At 43.7% G+C, this 17,759-nt stretch overlaps 1 protein-coding gene across 1 annotated transcript in view; it reads right to left on the bottom strand.

Moving 5' to 3' along the window:
- The window catches only part of MCC (mutated in colorectal cancers), a 318,792-nt gene extending 311,029 nt beyond the window's left edge, over nt 1-7,763 (bottom strand). The window contains exon 1 of the mRNA XM_010848365.1: nt 7,181-7,763. Coding sequence (XP_010846667.1) covers nt 7,181-7,237 — 57 coding nt within the window. The 5' untranslated portion in view covers nt 7,238-7,763. The remainder of the gene's footprint in view (nt 1-7,180) is intronic.
- Between the last annotated feature and the right edge of the window lie 9,996 nt (nt 7,764-17,759).

Consider the following 17,759-nt stretch of genomic DNA (forward strand, 5'->3'; position numbering starts at 1 on the left):
GATTTTTTTTTTTGCCTAAATTGTCTCAAAGTGTAATTTCCTCTGCTGTGTTTCAAAGATATACTGAAAGATTTACACAAAAAGTGCTTTATAACCTCAGTCATTCCTTATGATAATGCAAACTTTCGAAAAGGTGTTCTCTTTCCCTTTTGTATTAATGTTGGCTGCTTCTGTTCAGCAAGAGAAAAGGGGCATTTGATAGAAAGAGAGGACAGCTTTGTGATCCCAGTAAATATTTACTCTATAAATTGAACTTCTCTTTATCTGTATAAACCAGGTTATTTTCTTCCTGTTTCTTTCAAGAATAAAAGTTGGCCACTGCCTGGAGAATCCCAGGGACGGGGGAGCCTGGTGGGCTGCCGTCTGTGGGGTCGCACAGAGTTGGACATGACTGAAGCGACTTAGCAGCAGCAGCAGCAGCAGGAATTCAGGTGCATTAATATAATTGCCAATAACTTATCTCTGCCATGCCACCCCCTGCTGATATAAAAATCTACATCCTGACTACTATCAATTTTCTGTGTCTTTTTTTAGCTTGTCAAATTCTATAAGCTCGCTAACATAAACCTCTTTCCCAGAATCCAGAGATTGCTTAAAATGTAATCTTGGTTTCCTAAAGTTTGATTCCTTGGATCAAAACCTAAATTTCAAATCTTTTTTCATCACCAACTTCTTAATCTTTCTGTAAATGCAGCTTTTATTTTCTAGTTACAGCCTGACTGTGGGAGGACGCCTTCCACATGACGTGTGCCGGGTAAATTCGCCTCGAGCAGCTATTAAAATAGCACCTTGAGTTTACTTGGCGAGTGTCTCCATCATACTCCCTGCTCTGGATGTGTGCCCCTCTCAAAGTCCTGGCACCTCAAACCTCCTAACCACAGTCCTCTAAAGAAGTCATTAAGGTGAAAAGTCTTGGGACTGATTTTCAAACTTCCTGCCTGGACAAAGCCCTCCCTCAGAATCAAGGTTCTCGCTCTGTGTTCAGGTCTGGGGCCGTCTCAAGTTCCGATCGCCTGCCTGGTCTCTGACTGACCCCTCTCCTGTGTTTCTTGACCACCACCCGGGCCAGCCACACTTCACGACTCATGCCTCCCGCTGGGCTCCGGTCACTGTCTCTCGGCCCTCTCAGCATGCGCCACCCCAGGACCCAGCAGCAGCAGCTGCCGTGCCGCAGCCGGGGCTGTCCACCTCACTGGCTTTTTCTTTTTAATCAACCTCAGGGCTCCGCAGGCCCCCAGTGATTTAGCCAACTGTAGTAGAAGTCTAGAGCCCCACCTGCAGGGGTGAGAGAACCCTAATCTTTGCCACAGAGGACATCTTACTCTCTTTCGGGCACCTCACATATTGCAGCACGAATCCTCCAATGCCTCAGGGCACACGGGCCGCCAGGTAGAGGTCACGCGGCCTCATTTTCCTTCAGTTTCAGAGGGGACAGAAGGAAGGCCTTCTTGGCTGAAGACTGCCCCACTCCTTATCAATAAATCTCCTTTTACAGCTCTTGAAAATCAGTGTCTAGAGTTCTTCAGCCACTTGAAGTTGAAGGCAATGAGCATACACATTTCATTCTTGTCAAAAAAATTTACCTGGGTATTGCATAGAGGTTACAATACAAATCAAGTTAAACAGGCTTATTAAATAGGATACTCCCTTCTAGGAAAATAGGATGAAAAGCTGAGAGTAATAATAGAAACTAACAAAAAGAACCACTTAGAGGAATGATAGATTCTGGAGAAAGACCAACTGGCCTCAAAGTCTGACACCACCATTCATGATCTGTATAATCTTCGCAAGGGTTTTCATCTCTTATGCCTTAATTTCTCTACCTGTAACATGGACATCATAGAATGTATGTCACAGGGTTTTTGTTAATTAAGTGAGTGAACACCTAGAAAATGCTTAGAAAGTGTTATCTATACAAACCAGCAAATTAATGGCTAAAAACACAAAATAAAATAGCAAAAGTTATTGCCAGCCATTGGGAATTAGGAGATCAGGGTTTTAGGCATGCCTCTTGTTTTGTGACTTCTATACTAGATTAAAAATGGTTGCAAATGCTTTATCAAACCCCCTTCAAGAGGTGGGATCTCTTTCTTCACCCCTCTGAATCTGGGCTAAGCACACAGCTGTTCTAACCAACAGAATACAGATGTGACTCTTGCCAATTTCAGTCCTACATTTTAAAAGAATTGGCAGCTTTCACTGCCTCCTGGGACCCTAGCTGCCATGCTGAGAGGAAACCCAAGCAGCACATGGGCAGGCCTGGGTAAGACAGAAGTGAGGTGACCTCCCAGCCCACAGCCAACACACGCTGGCCAGCCACGCTATTAAGCCATTTTGGAGGTGGGTCATGTAGCTGCAGTCACAGACATGAGTCCAGCCACCTCCAGCTCTGCCCCAAACTGCAAAATCACAAGTAAGATAGGTATTTTAAGCCTTTAAATTTGGGGGGCAGTTTGTTACACGGCCATGGACAGACAAAAAAGTCCTCAGACTAAGCACTCAAATCGGTTGTTCAAATTTTATGTTTATGAAAAGGGAAGAGAGAGAGAAGAGGCAAGGCATTCATTCAAACATTTGTTCAACGCCTACTACGTGCACAGCCTCTGTGACACTGCTATTCTGATGCTAATGGTTTGTGTCTAAGACAGACAGTAGACAACTCATTACAATGAAGTGTGATTCCAAAAGGACAGAGGAGTAAGAAAGAAGTAGAAAAGGGTGTGGGCATATCAGATCTTCCAACCCTGGCATTTTGTAAATTTGATGATGTAGAGTAAGTACATCTGTGAGATAGCCACTTGGATTATCTTGTATGATTATCTCATCTAGAGAACAATTTTCTTCTGTACAAATCCACTTCTTAATTACAGTACCAATAAAAATATGGGTTTCAGTAGCTACACAACAAGTGATGGTGAAAGCATGAGGAGTCGCCTGTATAACCCACATTCTGGAGTGGAATAATCTCATGAAAGAGGATTTGAATAAAGAAAGAAGGATAGGTTAAGGGACATATCATTTCTTTTAGGGCAACTAAGGTTTCAAAGTAAATAGTGATGGGAGAATTTTACCTATTCATTGCTTGATGTTTAAAAAGCAAAGAATATACACTGATTGCTTTGGACAGGAGGTTTTAATCACTGCGAAAAAAGAACAAACCCTTAAAGACAAAATTTTAGTTTGCTACATAAATAGGCAGCTGTCTATCAGGCAAGCAGATCCAGTTCTCTGCTATCCTGTGAAGATAAATTCAAGTCATTACCCTCATAACACTGTACCTTAAGACATCTTTCCAAGGTCTGAATAATTCTAAGAACCAAAAAATGTGATTATGACAGGGAAATAAGGTTCAACTACATACTGGTCCCACAAGTTTTAACCAATACAAAGAGAACTAATTGCTGACAGAAAACGCATGGCAATGAGGAAGAAGATTTAGCAGCCTTTCCTTGACGAGGTTTGGGAGAATTTATTCTAATACTGCTGAAAGTGTGTCCATTCAGCTTCTTGATCATGGAGGAGAGGACCTGAAAGTCAAACATTTAATTTTCTAAGTACTTTTAAATTTGTCTGGTGTTGAAGTCCTTCCTTAACTTCGTGTTAGGAAAAGAAAAACAGTCTTTGATATGGACAGCCAATAGACAAGAAAAAAGAATAGCCAACTCACGCTTCTCAAATTTTCCTTTCGTTGTGTTGTTGTCAATGATAAGGATTAGTTCACTTTGGTTAAAGTGTTTAGACCTGATAAAATCATTTGTGGTCATCAATATGACCACAGGTAGAGACAATTTTACTGTCTCTTATTAGTATGTCACAGAATCTTAAACAGCTATTGTTTAAAATAAAGACACAGAAGGAACACATTCATGAACTTCCTGTTTTTCCATTTTTGAAGTCCTCATGCCCAATACCCAGCTGGGTCTCCTGATCATGAATCCTTCACATCCACCCGCCTCCTGCCTCTCTTGCACCCAAGCATTCCTGGGGCACTGCAGGCAAAGGCCAGTGGGGACCACGCTAGCTGCTGTCACCAACAGGACCAGCAAATGACAACAAGAAACTAATTTCAGTCACTCCCCCTTGTTTAGGATGTTACAGCGTCGGTGTCAACAATATCGTATAAGAGGCAAAGACTCTGGTGGCTAGAGAACACTTGTAGAAGGGCTGAGCTCTCAAGTCAACACCAATGAGACAGCGTCTTGTTCATGATACCCAGGATAAGCAAGGCAATATTACTACTCTTCCTGCCCCTGAAATCCTGGTGAGCATCAGGCTCAATCTGACCCCAAGGCGACCTCCACACAGCTTTGAGGCTCCTGGGCAATAAGAGCTACGTCACCAAAAGGTAGGTCTTAATAAAAGAGAATGGCGACTCTGCCTGCTAAGACATTAAAGCAAAACCAGTGTTTAAGAGAAAAATTACAGTGAAAATGGGAAACTCTCCTTTACATCATGGACCTTAATGAGAAATACAAATGAATTGTATTCAAGTCTATGGATCCATATGGATACTGCTCCATGGATACTACAGAGAAGGCAATTGCTACAAATACTGCCCATGATAGAGTGAACTGAGATTTAGGGTCCACAAGGTATGACTCACACAACCCTCTTTTGCTTACAAATTCTCTTTACACATACCCTGATTTAAAATATGGGGGAAATCTCTGGTGGTCAAGGACTCTGTGCTTCCATTGCAGGGGGCACAGGTTCGATTCCTGGTCAGGGAACTAAAATCCCGAAAGATGCGCAGCACAGCCAAAAAAAAAAAAAGTATTTAAATATATATGTGTGTGTGTGTGTATGTGTATAAAGCTATTCTTAAAGCCCATTTCAACTACTTAATCTGTAGGGAAACTCAAGATTGGGGGGACAGAGTGGCAAGGAATTCACTATACCTAGAAATGGAAACCAGCCAAGAAACAAACGAGCAGACATGGAAGGAGAGGAGAGGGAACCTGGCGAAGGACATGGCTGGGACGGAAACTTGTTTACTTTCTTAGGAACAAAACTATGCTCTATAATGCTCTATTACTACTGCTCCAACTATCGCAGGGGCCACGAAGCACCCTCAGTGCCTTCACGTGGCCACGGGGCTTCCCAAGGAACTCCTAAGGAGTGGGTACAGCCAGGCAAATCATGTTTTCAGTGTTACACCTCCCACTCGAGTTTCACAGGTATTCTCGGCTCATCTAATGCACTCACTGACTGTGCCAATACTATTCAAGTCAATCCAAGCCTCCTTTCTCTCTCGTCAGCATTCTAGTCACCTTCATCCTAAACCTGTGATGCAGTTTTTAAACAAAGGTACCTGAATAACATACTTCTTGGGTGACAGAGACTTAAAGTTGCCACACAGAAACAAACCATGTGAAGGGCCTGGCAAAGACTCTGCAAGATACATGCCTCTGATTTCTTAATATTTTTTTTTTAACTTTCTATTTTGTATTGGGGTACAGCCATTAACAATGCTGTGATTGTTAATTTCAGGTGAACAGGGAAGGGACTCAACAATACATATACATGTATGCATTCTCCCCAAACTCCCTCCCATCCAGGCTGCCACATAACACTGGGCAGAGTTCCCTGTGCTATACAGCAGGTCCTTATTGGTTACCCATTTTAATTATAGCAGTGTGTACATGTCCATTCCAAACTCTATCCCTTCCCCTCAGCAACCATAAGTTCGCTCTCTGAGTCAGTGAGTCTCTTGGTTTCTTATCTTAAATGACTTTAGAAGACACGTCAAAGGCTTCTCCTTAAACAGTGCTATTAGTGGAGTGGGTTGTGGGTTCTATTTTAGATGTGAAACCTCTCCCCACATGTAAAATTGGCAAAAATCACTTGGGTCTTTGAACCTCTTCCCCTACCTCCCGTTTTTAAGTGAAGCCCTCACTTTTAGCATCTACATCACAGGGAAAACCAAGGGGATTAACAAAGGCCTTTACCTCATTTGGCCAACATTTCACAATGCTGTTTCAAATGGGAGCTGGGACAACTCAGCACCAAAACACTTAAGAGCACCAGGCAGGGGCCAACTGTCCTCCCTGCTGGATATCGGCTCAGACCTCCTCAGATTTCCCCCTTCTACATCCCTGTGCTTCCCCAGCACCAGCCCTCACCCCTAGAGAGGGCTCCATCCTTTCATTTTCCCTTCACAGCTGGTAATCTGACATCACCTCTATCTGCCTTCCAGCTGTTATTTACATGGTTCCTTTTCTTCCCCTTTGCTCTCTCCAGCCATACTCAAGAAGCACAGACTGCCTTGCCCCAAAACGGCTCAGGGACGATAAGAGGAAAATCCACAGCCACCAAGCCTCCTGCTGTAGACGCCGATCACACAGACTTCCTCCTCTCTTCTGAGCATCCAGTTCTGTAGGTTTCCCATCACCACTTTTCAGGTATTCAAAGCCTGGGAGATGGGGGGTGGGGGTTGGCATGTGCCAGACGCATTCCTAAAGTCATCAAAAAAGGTGGCCTCCAGCATCTGACCACTCATATATTTGCATACCGTTTCATGAAGCTTTAATTTCAAAGGTGGTCTCCCAACACTCAAGTGGATTTGTTACTGCGGGAGCCGGGAATTGCAAATGTGCTCGCCTCAAAGACTCAGGAGTCCAGTCCCGGGCAGGAAATAAAGTTCTAAGTCGCTTTGATGTGTTTCCTCTCCACTCCCCTCCCCAGCGCGGGTCATTAGTCTCCTCCGAGGAAAGACCACCTTGCCTGAATTGCAGCACACGTGGGAGCCAGTGGCCGGCTCAGGGCTCCAACAATCCCCCGGGCCTCACCAAATTACTTACCGTCAGACTGAGCTCAGCTGGGACCCCCGTGTATTTTGCCGACTACGAAAGGGAATGTGGTACACGCCCCTGGAGGAAGGGTGGTGGGAAGGGACAGGGGACCCAGACCACGGAGAGTAAAACGCTTTGGTGCAAGCTTGTTTCTTTTTTTAAGACACCCCTTTCAGACCGAAACATCAAGCCAGTTCAGCTCATTTCCTGAGTAGCACAACAAGTTAAAACAAGATCCAGAAAATCTATTAATCTTTAATTGCGCTGCCTCCAGACTGGGAGCGCGAGGCGGTGGCGTATAGGGAAGTGAGAGATGGAGAGCGGGGGGAGGTGGTGTAGCAAAGCAAATGCCTAAGAAACCAGAGCTCCTGACCTCAGCTGTTTCTTACCTCACTCAGCTCGGCCGAGGAGTCGTTTCCATATTTCATGGCAACTCCAGAATTCATGACTGCACTTTTCAGAGGAGAGAGCTCCTCCTCTTCTAGGTCTCGGAGCTGACGAGTTGCTTAGCAGGCTGGGTATCCACTGCTTGGTCCCTTTTGGTACATTTTAGTCTAGACAGCCATTTTCACCCAGGACAGTGGTGAAGCCCAAACGAAGGATGCAGGCACTCCTAGAAGGCACGGAGCTGGCTCGCGTTTCACAGACGAGCCGTTGCTGCAGGAGGCTGGGCGGTGTGGCGCGCTCGCAGCTGCCGCAGCGGCAGGGCCGGCGCGGGGACCCGGGCACTGCCACCCTCGGCGCCGCCTCGCCTCTCTTACGAGGTCTGGGCGCCCCCCATGACCGGGCGGGAGGGTACCTCCGGCAGGATCCGGCCCCCTGCAGGGCTTCGGCGAGTTCCCGAAGAAACCAGGGCGGCAGGCCGAGGAGGATCCGAGCCTCGGGTTCCGGGGAAGGAAAGAAAGCTGGAGAGAGCCGGAGCGCCGCTGCACTTCGCGGCGAAGTTTCCCGTTTGAATCGTCTGGAGTTGTAAGTGTTTTCTGATTGAATACAGCTGTCTAGCTGCTGCCTACGGAGTAAGCGGAGGAGGCGGGGCCAGAAAGAGAAAAAAAGGGAGGAGACCGAGCCCAGGAGATCTTGCCTAGAGAGCAAACATCCTTCCAGCTAGCTCTCTGCGATGGTAATTACAGGACCCAGGTCCAGCAGGAGAGAAGAAACGGGAAAAGCCATCCGAGCAACTGTGCAGAAAAATTAAAACACATGAAACTTCCTTCCTAGTAGCCACTTTCCATAATTTAAGAAGTTCAAGACAAGGCAGCGCTGTGCTTCTCATGGTACGTTAAGATTTTACAGAAGCGTGGGGTGGTCATATTCCCTGATCAATCTAAAGTCGACACAGAAGGTGTAAATTCACTGTCAGACTCTTTCTTTGGTAGACAGACTTCCATCACATAAAGGATGAAAGACAGACTCAAATTTCCCATCCTCTCCAACCCTCAAGACAGTCCTTAAAAATATTACATTTCCCATCCACTTCAACCCCCAGACCTTCCTTTAAAAATCTGACAGTTCACCTGAGCGGCGCTAGATTCATATTTCTAGGGTTTGTTGTACAAATCCGAAAAGATTCAATAAGCTGTTATACCCGGACTCCTGGAGTCAAGAGCTCCTCTGTGGCCCTGCCTTTCTCAGAGGTGAAAATATCCCTCTGTGTGCTGTGGGAGGGGGCTTGGAGTTTTCTCTGTGTAAAGGTTAAAGCCCACTGAACATCTTGAGATGCCCCTAAAAATGTTCTGCTCCTTTAACAGTAGGTCTGCAGGATGGCTTAAGAGGCCTGCCTCATCAGTCACTTTCTACACAATGGGAACAAAATGTCGCCATCCCCAGTGACGGACTTTGGCATTTCCTGAAGCTATGAAAAAGACATTGTATTGTTAATTTCTAAGGCCTAATTTTTTTTTTCAAACCAAATAGGATGTTTATTTTGCTCTTTAGGAAGAAGCAAAGAACTTGACTATTTGCATAGATCTTCTTACCCACATGCCTTCCTCCTGAGTTCATTCATTGCCTAATGAAGGCACTACTGGGATGAGGAAGAGTTGGCAGCTTTTGGGGGGCATTGGTCCCAAGTTCTAGGGCACTGTCAGACTAGAGCACATTAGGAGAAGCTCTTCCGCATGGGGACTGGTTGGGAAGCCACATTATTTTATTTATTTATTCATTAAAACCTGTTGAAAACTGTGTCCCTGAAGACGAAGATGGTGGTAAAAGAATATAAAAATATATATTAGACTCAAGCACTAACCCTGCCCATAACGTGTTTGCAGTCTCATAAAACATAAGCAGAAATGACTATTCTAAATGGATGCTTGCCATAAAAGCAGGACAAATGAAGATCTACTCATCTGTGAAGAATGGCTGAGCCCCTCAGAGATGCAGAGTGAGGAGAAAGTATCCCAGGATGTGGGCCCACGAAGAGAGAAAGGGTGGGTGGGGACTAGAATGTGCAAAGCATGTGTGGGGAATGGCAGGTGTTCCATTCTGGAATGGAACCTGGATTAGATGAGTGAGTTAAAGCCGCCAGATCATGGACAGTTTTGAGAGCCAGGCTAAAGTAATGGGCCTTCTGATTGGCAATGGGGAAAAATGCCTCTATGGGTTTTTGAGCACAGAAATAATAGGATTAGACCTGTGCTTTTTTAGACATTCCAGTGGATTTGTATCACACTCATGAGTAACTAATATGAATTCAAGTAGACTAATGTTGAGTATGATTCTGGTATTTAAAGAAACATATTTTTCATACTAGATGGCCCCTAAAGCCAAGCAGATGACTTCATCTGGTGTGCAACCAAAAGAAAAGTAATCTGCTCCAAGAGTGGAAGAAAAATTGGCAGTGTTGAACTTATTAAGAAGCAATATGTCTGCAGATTCTACTTTATGGACAATATAAGACATTTTTAAGAACTGTGTTGATTACATGGGATTTTCTTATTAAACATGATTGTAATACTTAATCCCCACATTAGCTGAAACTCCACTACAATCTGGCATCAGTAAATGTGGCGAACGGGAGGTAGGAAATGGACGTGCCAGCGGGACTATCCCAACAATCCAGCAAGAGGCTAAAAAGGCCTGAACTGAGTTGGGTCAGTGGAAATGGACCAGAGTGGGCAGATGTAAGAGGTTCTTGGAAAAATGGTAAGATAGTGAAAAAAGAAAGTAAGTACTGGAAAGACAGTAAACAGAAACTGTAATAGAAAGAAGAAAGCTTAAAATGACTTGTAGATCTAGAACATGACTGACTTGGATTTTCGACAATGTTTTCAACAAAAATAAGTATTCCAGGGAAGAAATATGTTAAGGAGGAAACTATATTTGGAATATCCTAAGTTTGAGGTGGCATATTAAAGTGAAAATGTAGAAGGAAGCTTGAAATGGAGCTAGAGAGATAGTCAAGGTTGTGATGGAGATGGAGGTTTTGGGGTTACTCCTATTAGAATAATAAATAAAACCATGGAAACAGGTTAGGTTGTTAAGCAAGACAGGACAGAGGAAAGAGAAGTGCCCTGAGGACAATATCTTAAAGAAGGTCTTTTTCATGAAGGGGAAAGAATAAAAGAAGAAATGGTAGAGAAGGCCAGTTAGAGAAATAGGAAGATAACCAGGAGAACTCTGAGTCTGGGAGCCTAAGGGAAATGTCAAGATAGAAGGGACAGCATCAATATTACATGTTATAGACGGGGGAGAAGCCTGAAGACGATAAAAGAGACATTAATCAAAGACATTAAATGTCCTTCAAAGATAAATGTCTACCAAGCCCAGGAGACAGACTGCAGATTATCATAAGGAATGGAGAGGAACTAGGGCAGTAAACATGTACTACTCTTTCCATAAATTTGGTGGTGACAGGAAATCGAGAGATGGGATAGTTTCTTCAGGTAGGTAAGCAATGTTGAGTAGAAGCTAGAATAAACATATCTGTAGCCTGGGGCTAAGGGAAACCCTGGAGACAGAGAAAGAAAGGAAGATGAAGCAAAGTTCCTGAAAAAAGAGGGAATGAAAAGGCCAAGGACAAAAATCATGAGCTTAGTTTTGAAGTAGGCTTGGAGAGAAGGAGATTTCAGTTGCTCCTTCCAAGGAGCCCAGAAACAGTTGGGAGAGCTGGAGAATTTATAGACTTGTAAAGAGAAGACTTTAGTTACATGGTAACTAATAGCATTTGTTTGAAGAGCAATCCAACTTCCTCTGTATGATTGTGGAGCACTACTGTTGCCTGGAAAATCCCCTGGATGGAGGAGCCTGGTGGGCTGCAGTCCATGAGGTCACTAAGAGTCGGACACGACTGAGCGACTTCACTTTCACTTTTCACTTTCATGCATTGGAGAAGGAAATGGCAACCCACTCCAGTATTCTTGCCTGGAGAATCCCAGGGATGGGGGAGCCTGGTGGGCTGCCGTCTATGGGGTTGCACAGAGTCGGACACGTCTGAAGCGACTTAGCAGCAGCAGCAGCAGCAATGAAAACCAGTGAGAACTTAGCAATTTTACTTTAAGAACAGGAAGACCAGACCTCCGTGGTGGTCCAGGGGTTAAGAATCCACCTGCCAATCAATGCAGGAGATACAGGTTCCATCCCTGGTCCTGGAAGATTCCACATGCCTCGAAGCAACAAAGCCCAAGCATCACAGCTATTGAGCCAATGCACCCTCGAGTTTGTGCTCTGAGGAGCCCGCGCACTGCCACTGGAAAGGAGCCCCCACTGGCCGCAACTAGAGAGAGTCCTCTTGCAGCAACAAAAACCCAGCGAAGCCAAAAATGTAAATAAATGAATAAAATTAAAAAAAAAAAAAGGAACAAGAAGACGAGAGAACTGCCTGTAAGCTGTCAGGGCACGGAGAACACTGGAGTTGAGATCCTCTCCCCTGAGCTTGTTCAGCGTAGGTTCAACCCTGGTGGGCCACACTGAAAGCCAGTGACGTGTAGAGTATAGCTTCAGTAGTCAGGGAGAGTCCAAATCAGTTTTCTTCCAATCTAAGATTCCACGAAATGAAGTTTTGTTTTGCATAGTTTAAGTGTTTTGTGGGTTTTTTATTTGTTTGTTTTCCTCTTAGTTAGGAATCAGGCTGGGAATTTCTACTATCAAAATATTACTGTAGACAAGAATGAAACTGGGTCAGTGTCCTCATATTTTTAGGAAGAAAGCATCCTATTAAAGCTAATTCACAAGAAGGTGAAAAATATTCATAATCATCTCAAGAAAGCCCAAAGTATTTGCATTGTAAAAGAGGATGCTTTGAAATAGGGCAAAACTCGTGGGATTTCCTGAAGAAGACAGGGACTTTCCAAGGGAAAAAGGGACTTCAGAACCCTGTGGAGATGCAGGGAGTCCCACTCCTCTAGGTCCCTGAGAGTCAATAAAGTCAGGGAACCCTCAAAGCATACACTCAGAAGAATTTCCTGCCCTAAATCTATAAGCCCACTCCCATGAGTTCAAAAATGCTTTCCCTAACTCAATTCCTCTAGTGCTCTGTTCAGTCATCAAGCCAGGCCTGGAGCCAGGGCTGACTCCCAGGCTGAGGCCTCCAGCCAGCCTCAGTGGCCTGCCCCATCAGACATCATTTGCTCTAGGTGGCACGACATAAATCATTCAGGAAGCACTTCGCTAGATGATGTTTGTCTTGGTCTCTGTGTCCTCAGAGAACAATGTTAAAAACCTGGAAAAAAAATCACCTAGCTCATCCCTGCCTTCCACTTATATAGGTGAGGATATGCAGCAGGTTTGTGGTGTTGCTTCTAAAAAAGAAGTGCATCCACTGTGTGCCAGACATCGTGCCGTGCTTTGGGACTCAGTGCTGTATGGGACAGAAAAATTCTTGCTTTTACACAGCTGGCATTCTTGGTGGAAAATGATCCATAAATAAAGAAGAGAATTATAGCTTGTGGTGGATGCTATAAAGGAATTAAACAGGAGCTATGATGAGGGACAGCAGGCCCCTTAAAGAAAGTAGCCAGAGAAGGCCTTGATGAGGTGAGTTCATTTCAACATGAAGGTCAAGAAGGAGCCCACTAGGCAGAAAGCAGGGGAAGGTGGCCAGGCAGAAGGACGAGCAAGTACAAAAATCCTGAGGCAGAGAAGGGCTGACCTTTCCAATAACCTTCAAGTTTTAATTTAAATTTCAACAAAACGGTAGATACTACGATGGAATGTGATGAAAGAACGATGGAGGAGCCAGCCCATGCGGTGCGTGTGTGTGTTGGCCATAGAGCTGTCACATGAAGACTTTAAGCAGGGCAAAGATATGATCCAATTTATGTTTTTAAAAGATAAATCTAGTCCTATACAAACTTTGAAAAGTAGACAAAAGAAAGTTCCTCCTTTATATGAGTATTCCTACAAATAAATGAAAAATTGATAGAATATCCCTACTTTGCAACATCTACTGAATTAATCATTTAGGCATAAAGCACAATGCTACTAACATCATAAGACGTGCAAACACATGGCTTCCGATGGAAAAATAAAATACCACCTGTGAAGACATTTTAGCAGATTTCTTTGGAAGGAATGATGCTAAAGCTGAAACTCCAGTACTTTGGCCACCTCATGCGAAGAGTTGACTCACTGGAAAAGACTCTGATGCTGGGAGGGATTGGGGGCAAGAGGAGAAGGGGACAACAGCGGATGAGATGGCTGGATGGCATCACTGACTCGATGGACGTGAGTCTGAGTGAACTCCGGGAGTTGGTGATGGACAGGGAGGCCTGGCGTGCTGCAATTCATGGGGTTGCAAAGAGTGGGACATGACTGAGCGACTGATCTGATCTGATCTGATCTAGCAGAAGGAATATGTTACATTAGCCACAGAGAAACAGTCAGCAAATTCAGACCATAACTCTACAGGACAATCTGGTTTCCTGAATAAGTAAATTGTAATGGGGGAGAAAAAAGCAAGTGGATGAGATATTAATGGAAGGAGAACCCTATAGACATATCAACCAGTTGCAATATGTGCTCCTTATTGGAGTCTTGACTCAAATACACTGACTGTAAAATAATATGATACTTATAAGATATTCAGAAATATACTTTTTGAATATTTTATGCAATTTTAAATTATTAATGTTTAAAAAATTTTAATAGTCTTGTGTTTACTTTGAGTTTTTATCTTATACATATATATATGAAATATTTAGGGATAAAATGATACAATAGTTGGGATTTGTGTCAAAATCCTAAGGAGGCAAGGAAATCAATGGGGTTTTCAATGAAACAGACTGGCATGAATTGATAACTCTTAAAACTGGGTGACAGTGTATGGGAGCTCATACTACTCTGTCCACTTGCATATGTTTGAAAATCTTCATAATAAGAAAGCCAAAAAAGGACAATCTTGCCTTTATGTAAGAATGGGTTGTTGCATCATAAAATCAGTAGAACAAAGAAACTTGTTAAAAGCTATTTTGGTTGTCAGAGGATGCCTGTGGCTTGAAACTCAGTAAAATCAATGAAGATGGTAAAAAATGAATGAACTTGAGATATATTATTTAGGTAAAACTGACCCAAACTCAGCGAATGACTGGATGGAGGTAATGAAACAAAGAGAGGAATCAGATGATCAATGTGGTGGTTGAACAATTGGGTGTGGAGAAGGACTAGGTTTAGGGGAATCAAGGGTTCTATTTTTTATTATTTACTTATTTATTTTTGGTTGCACTGGGTCTGCGTTGCTGTGCTTGGACTTTCTCTAGTCCAAGTCTCTTAAGCAGCAAGCTGGGCTGCTCTCTCCCTTTCAGCATACTGGCTTCTCACTGCAGTGGTTTCTCTAATTGTGGAGCACAGGTTCTAGGCCCACGGGCTTCAGTCCTTGTGGCTCGCAGGCTTAGCTGCTCTGCAAAATGTGGAATCTTCCCGGATCAGGGGTCTAACCGGTGTCCCTTGCCTTCTCAGGCCGATTCTTACCCACTGTACCACCAGCGAAATCCAAGGGTTCTATTTTTAGACACATTAAATTGGAGATTCCTATTTGACATCCATGAGGATGCCAATAGCAGCTGGATAAATGACTTTGGGGTTCAGGGGAGAGTCAAGTTAGACAAATGGATTTAGAAGTCAGCAGCATATAGATTAGAATTGATGTTGAAAGTCATGAGAACACAGGGGATCACCTAGGGACAGAGTGAGTACAAAGACGCAGCCCCAGGACTTATCATTGAGATGCTCCAATATTTCCAGAGGATAGAGGAAGAGAATCTAGCAAGGAAGATCAAGAAAAAAGTGAAGATGTGACATCATCGATGCCAAGAGACCAGGGTGTCAAGGAAAGTTGCAACCTATGTGAAATGCTGCTGAGAGTTTGAGAAAGTGACAACAAAGAAGTGTCCTTTGCTATTGGACATTACTGGGGACCTTGAGAGGAGCAATTTCAGTAAGTGATGGAAATAGATAGTAGCTAGATTAGTGTGGATTGAATAGTGACTAGGAAGTAAAAATATGAATGGAGAACTATGGACAGAGGTTCATGACATTATACACGAGGCAGGGATCAAGACCATCCCCAAGAAAAAGAAATGCAAAAAGGCAAAACGGTTGTCTGGGAAGCCTTACAAATAGCTGAGAAAAGAAGAGAAGCTAACAGCAAAGGAGAAAAGGAAAGATATACCCATTTGAATGCAGAGTTCCAAAGAATAGCGAGGAGAGATAAGAAAACTTTCCTCAGTAACCAATGCAAAGAAACATGTAAAATATCATGTATGAAACGAGATGCCAGTCCAGGTTCAATGCATGATACTGGATGCTTGGGGCTAGTGCACTGGGACGACCCAGAGGGATGGTATGGGGAGGGAGGAGGGAGGAGGGTTCAGGATGGGGAACACATGTATACCTGTGGCGGATTCATTTTGATATTTGGCAAAACTAATACAATTATGTAAAGTTTAAAAATAAAATAAAAAAAAGAAATAGAGGAAAACAATAGAATGGGAAGAACAAGAGATCTCTTCAAGAAAATTAGAGATACCAAGGGAACATTTCATGCAAAGATGGGCTCAATAAAGGACCAAAATGGTAGGGACCTAACAGAAGCAGAAGATATTAAGAAGAGGTGGCAAGAATACACAGAAGAACTCTATAAAAACATCTTCATGACCCAGATAATCACAATGGTGTGCTCACTTACCTAGAGCCAGACATCCTGGAGTGTGAAGTCAAGTGGGCCTTAGGAAGCATCACTTTGAACAACGCTAGTGGAGGTGATGAATTCCAGTGGAGCTATTTCACATCCTAAAAGATAATGCTGTGAAAGTGCTGCACTCAATATGCCAGAAAATTTGGAAAACTCAGCAGTGGCCACAGGACTGGAAAAGGTTAATTTTCATTCCAATCCCAAAGAAAAGCAATGCCAAAGAATACTTAGACTATTGCACAATTGCACTCATATCACATGCTAGCAAAAATAATGCTCAAAATTCTCCAAGCCAGGCTTTAATAATATGTGAACCGTGAACTTCCTGATGTTCAAGCTGGATTTAGAAAAGGCAGAGGAACCAGAGATCAAATTGCCAACATCTGTTCAGTCATTGAAAATGCAAGAGAATTCCCGAAAAACATCTACTTCTGCTTTATTGACTACAACCAAAGCCTTTGACTTTGATCACAACAAACTGTGGAAAATTCTTAAACAGACAGAAATACCAGACCATCTGACCTGCCTCCTGAGAAATCTGTATGCAGGTCAGGAAGCAACAGTTAGAACTGGACATGGAACAACAGACTGGTTCCAGATAAGAAAAGGAGTACGTCAACGTTGTATCTTGTCACCCTGCTTATTTAACTTATGTGCAGATTACATCATGAGAAATTCTGGACTGGATGAAGCACAAGCTGGAATCAAGATTTCCAGGAGAAATATCAATAACCTCAGATAAGCAGATGACACCAACCTTATGCCAGAAAGTAAAGAAGAACTAAAACCCTCTTGATGAAAGTAAAAGAGGAGAGTGGAAAAGTTGGCTTAAAACTCAACATTCAGAAAACTAAGATCATGGCATCTGGTTCCATCACTTCATGACAAAAAGATGGGGAAACAGTGGAAACAGTGAGAGACTTCATATTTTGGGGGTCCAAAATCACTGCAGATGGTGACTGCAGCCATGAAATTAAAAGATGCTTACTCCTTGGAAGAAAAGTTATGACCAACCTAGGCAGCATATTGGGAGAAGGCGATGGCACCCCACTCCAGTACAGTTGCCCAGAAAATCCCATGGATGGAGGAGCCTGGTAGGCTGCAGTCCATGGGGTCACTAAGAGTCGGACACGACTGAGCGACTTCACTTTCACTTTCCACTTTCATGCATTGGAGAAGGAAATGGCAACCCACTCCAATGTCCTTGCCTGGAGAATCCCATGGATGGAGAAGCCTGGTGGGCTGCAGTTCATGGGGTCACACAGAGTCAGACATGACTGAAGCGACTTAGTAGTAGTAGTAGGCAGCATATTAAAAAGCAAAGACATTACTTTGCCAACAAAGGCCCGCCTAGTCAAAGCTACGGTTTTTCCAGTAGTCATGTATGGATGTGAGAGTTGGACTATAAAGAAGGCTGAGCACTGAAGAACTGATGCTTTTGAACTGTGGTGTTGGAGAAAACTCTTGAGAGTCCCTTGGACTGCAAGGAGATCCAATCAGTCCATCCAAAAGGAAATCAGTGCTGAATATTCATTGGAAAGACTGATGGTGAAGCTGAAACTCCAATACTTTGGCCACCTGATGCGAAGAACCAACTCATTGGAAAAGACCCTGATGCTGGGGAAAATGAAGGTGGGAGGTAAAGGGGACGACAGAGGATGAGATGGCTGGATGGCATCACTGACTCAATGGACGTCGAGTTTGAGTAAACTCTGGGAGTTGGTGATGGACAGGGAGGCCTGGTGTGCTGTAATCCATGGGGTCACAAAGAGTCAGACACGACTGAGTGACTCAACTGAACTGAACTGAACTGAGGAGGTAAAAAAGTTGAAAGAGCACATGGA

This window comes from Bison bison, unplaced genomic scaffold (assembly GCF_000754665.1).
Source record: "Bison bison bison isolate TAMUID 2011002044 unplaced genomic scaffold, Bison_UMD1.0 scf7180017864264, whole genome shotgun sequence".
In the NCBI taxonomy this organism is placed as follows: domain Eukaryota; kingdom Metazoa; phylum Chordata; class Mammalia; order Artiodactyla; family Bovidae; genus Bison; species Bison bison.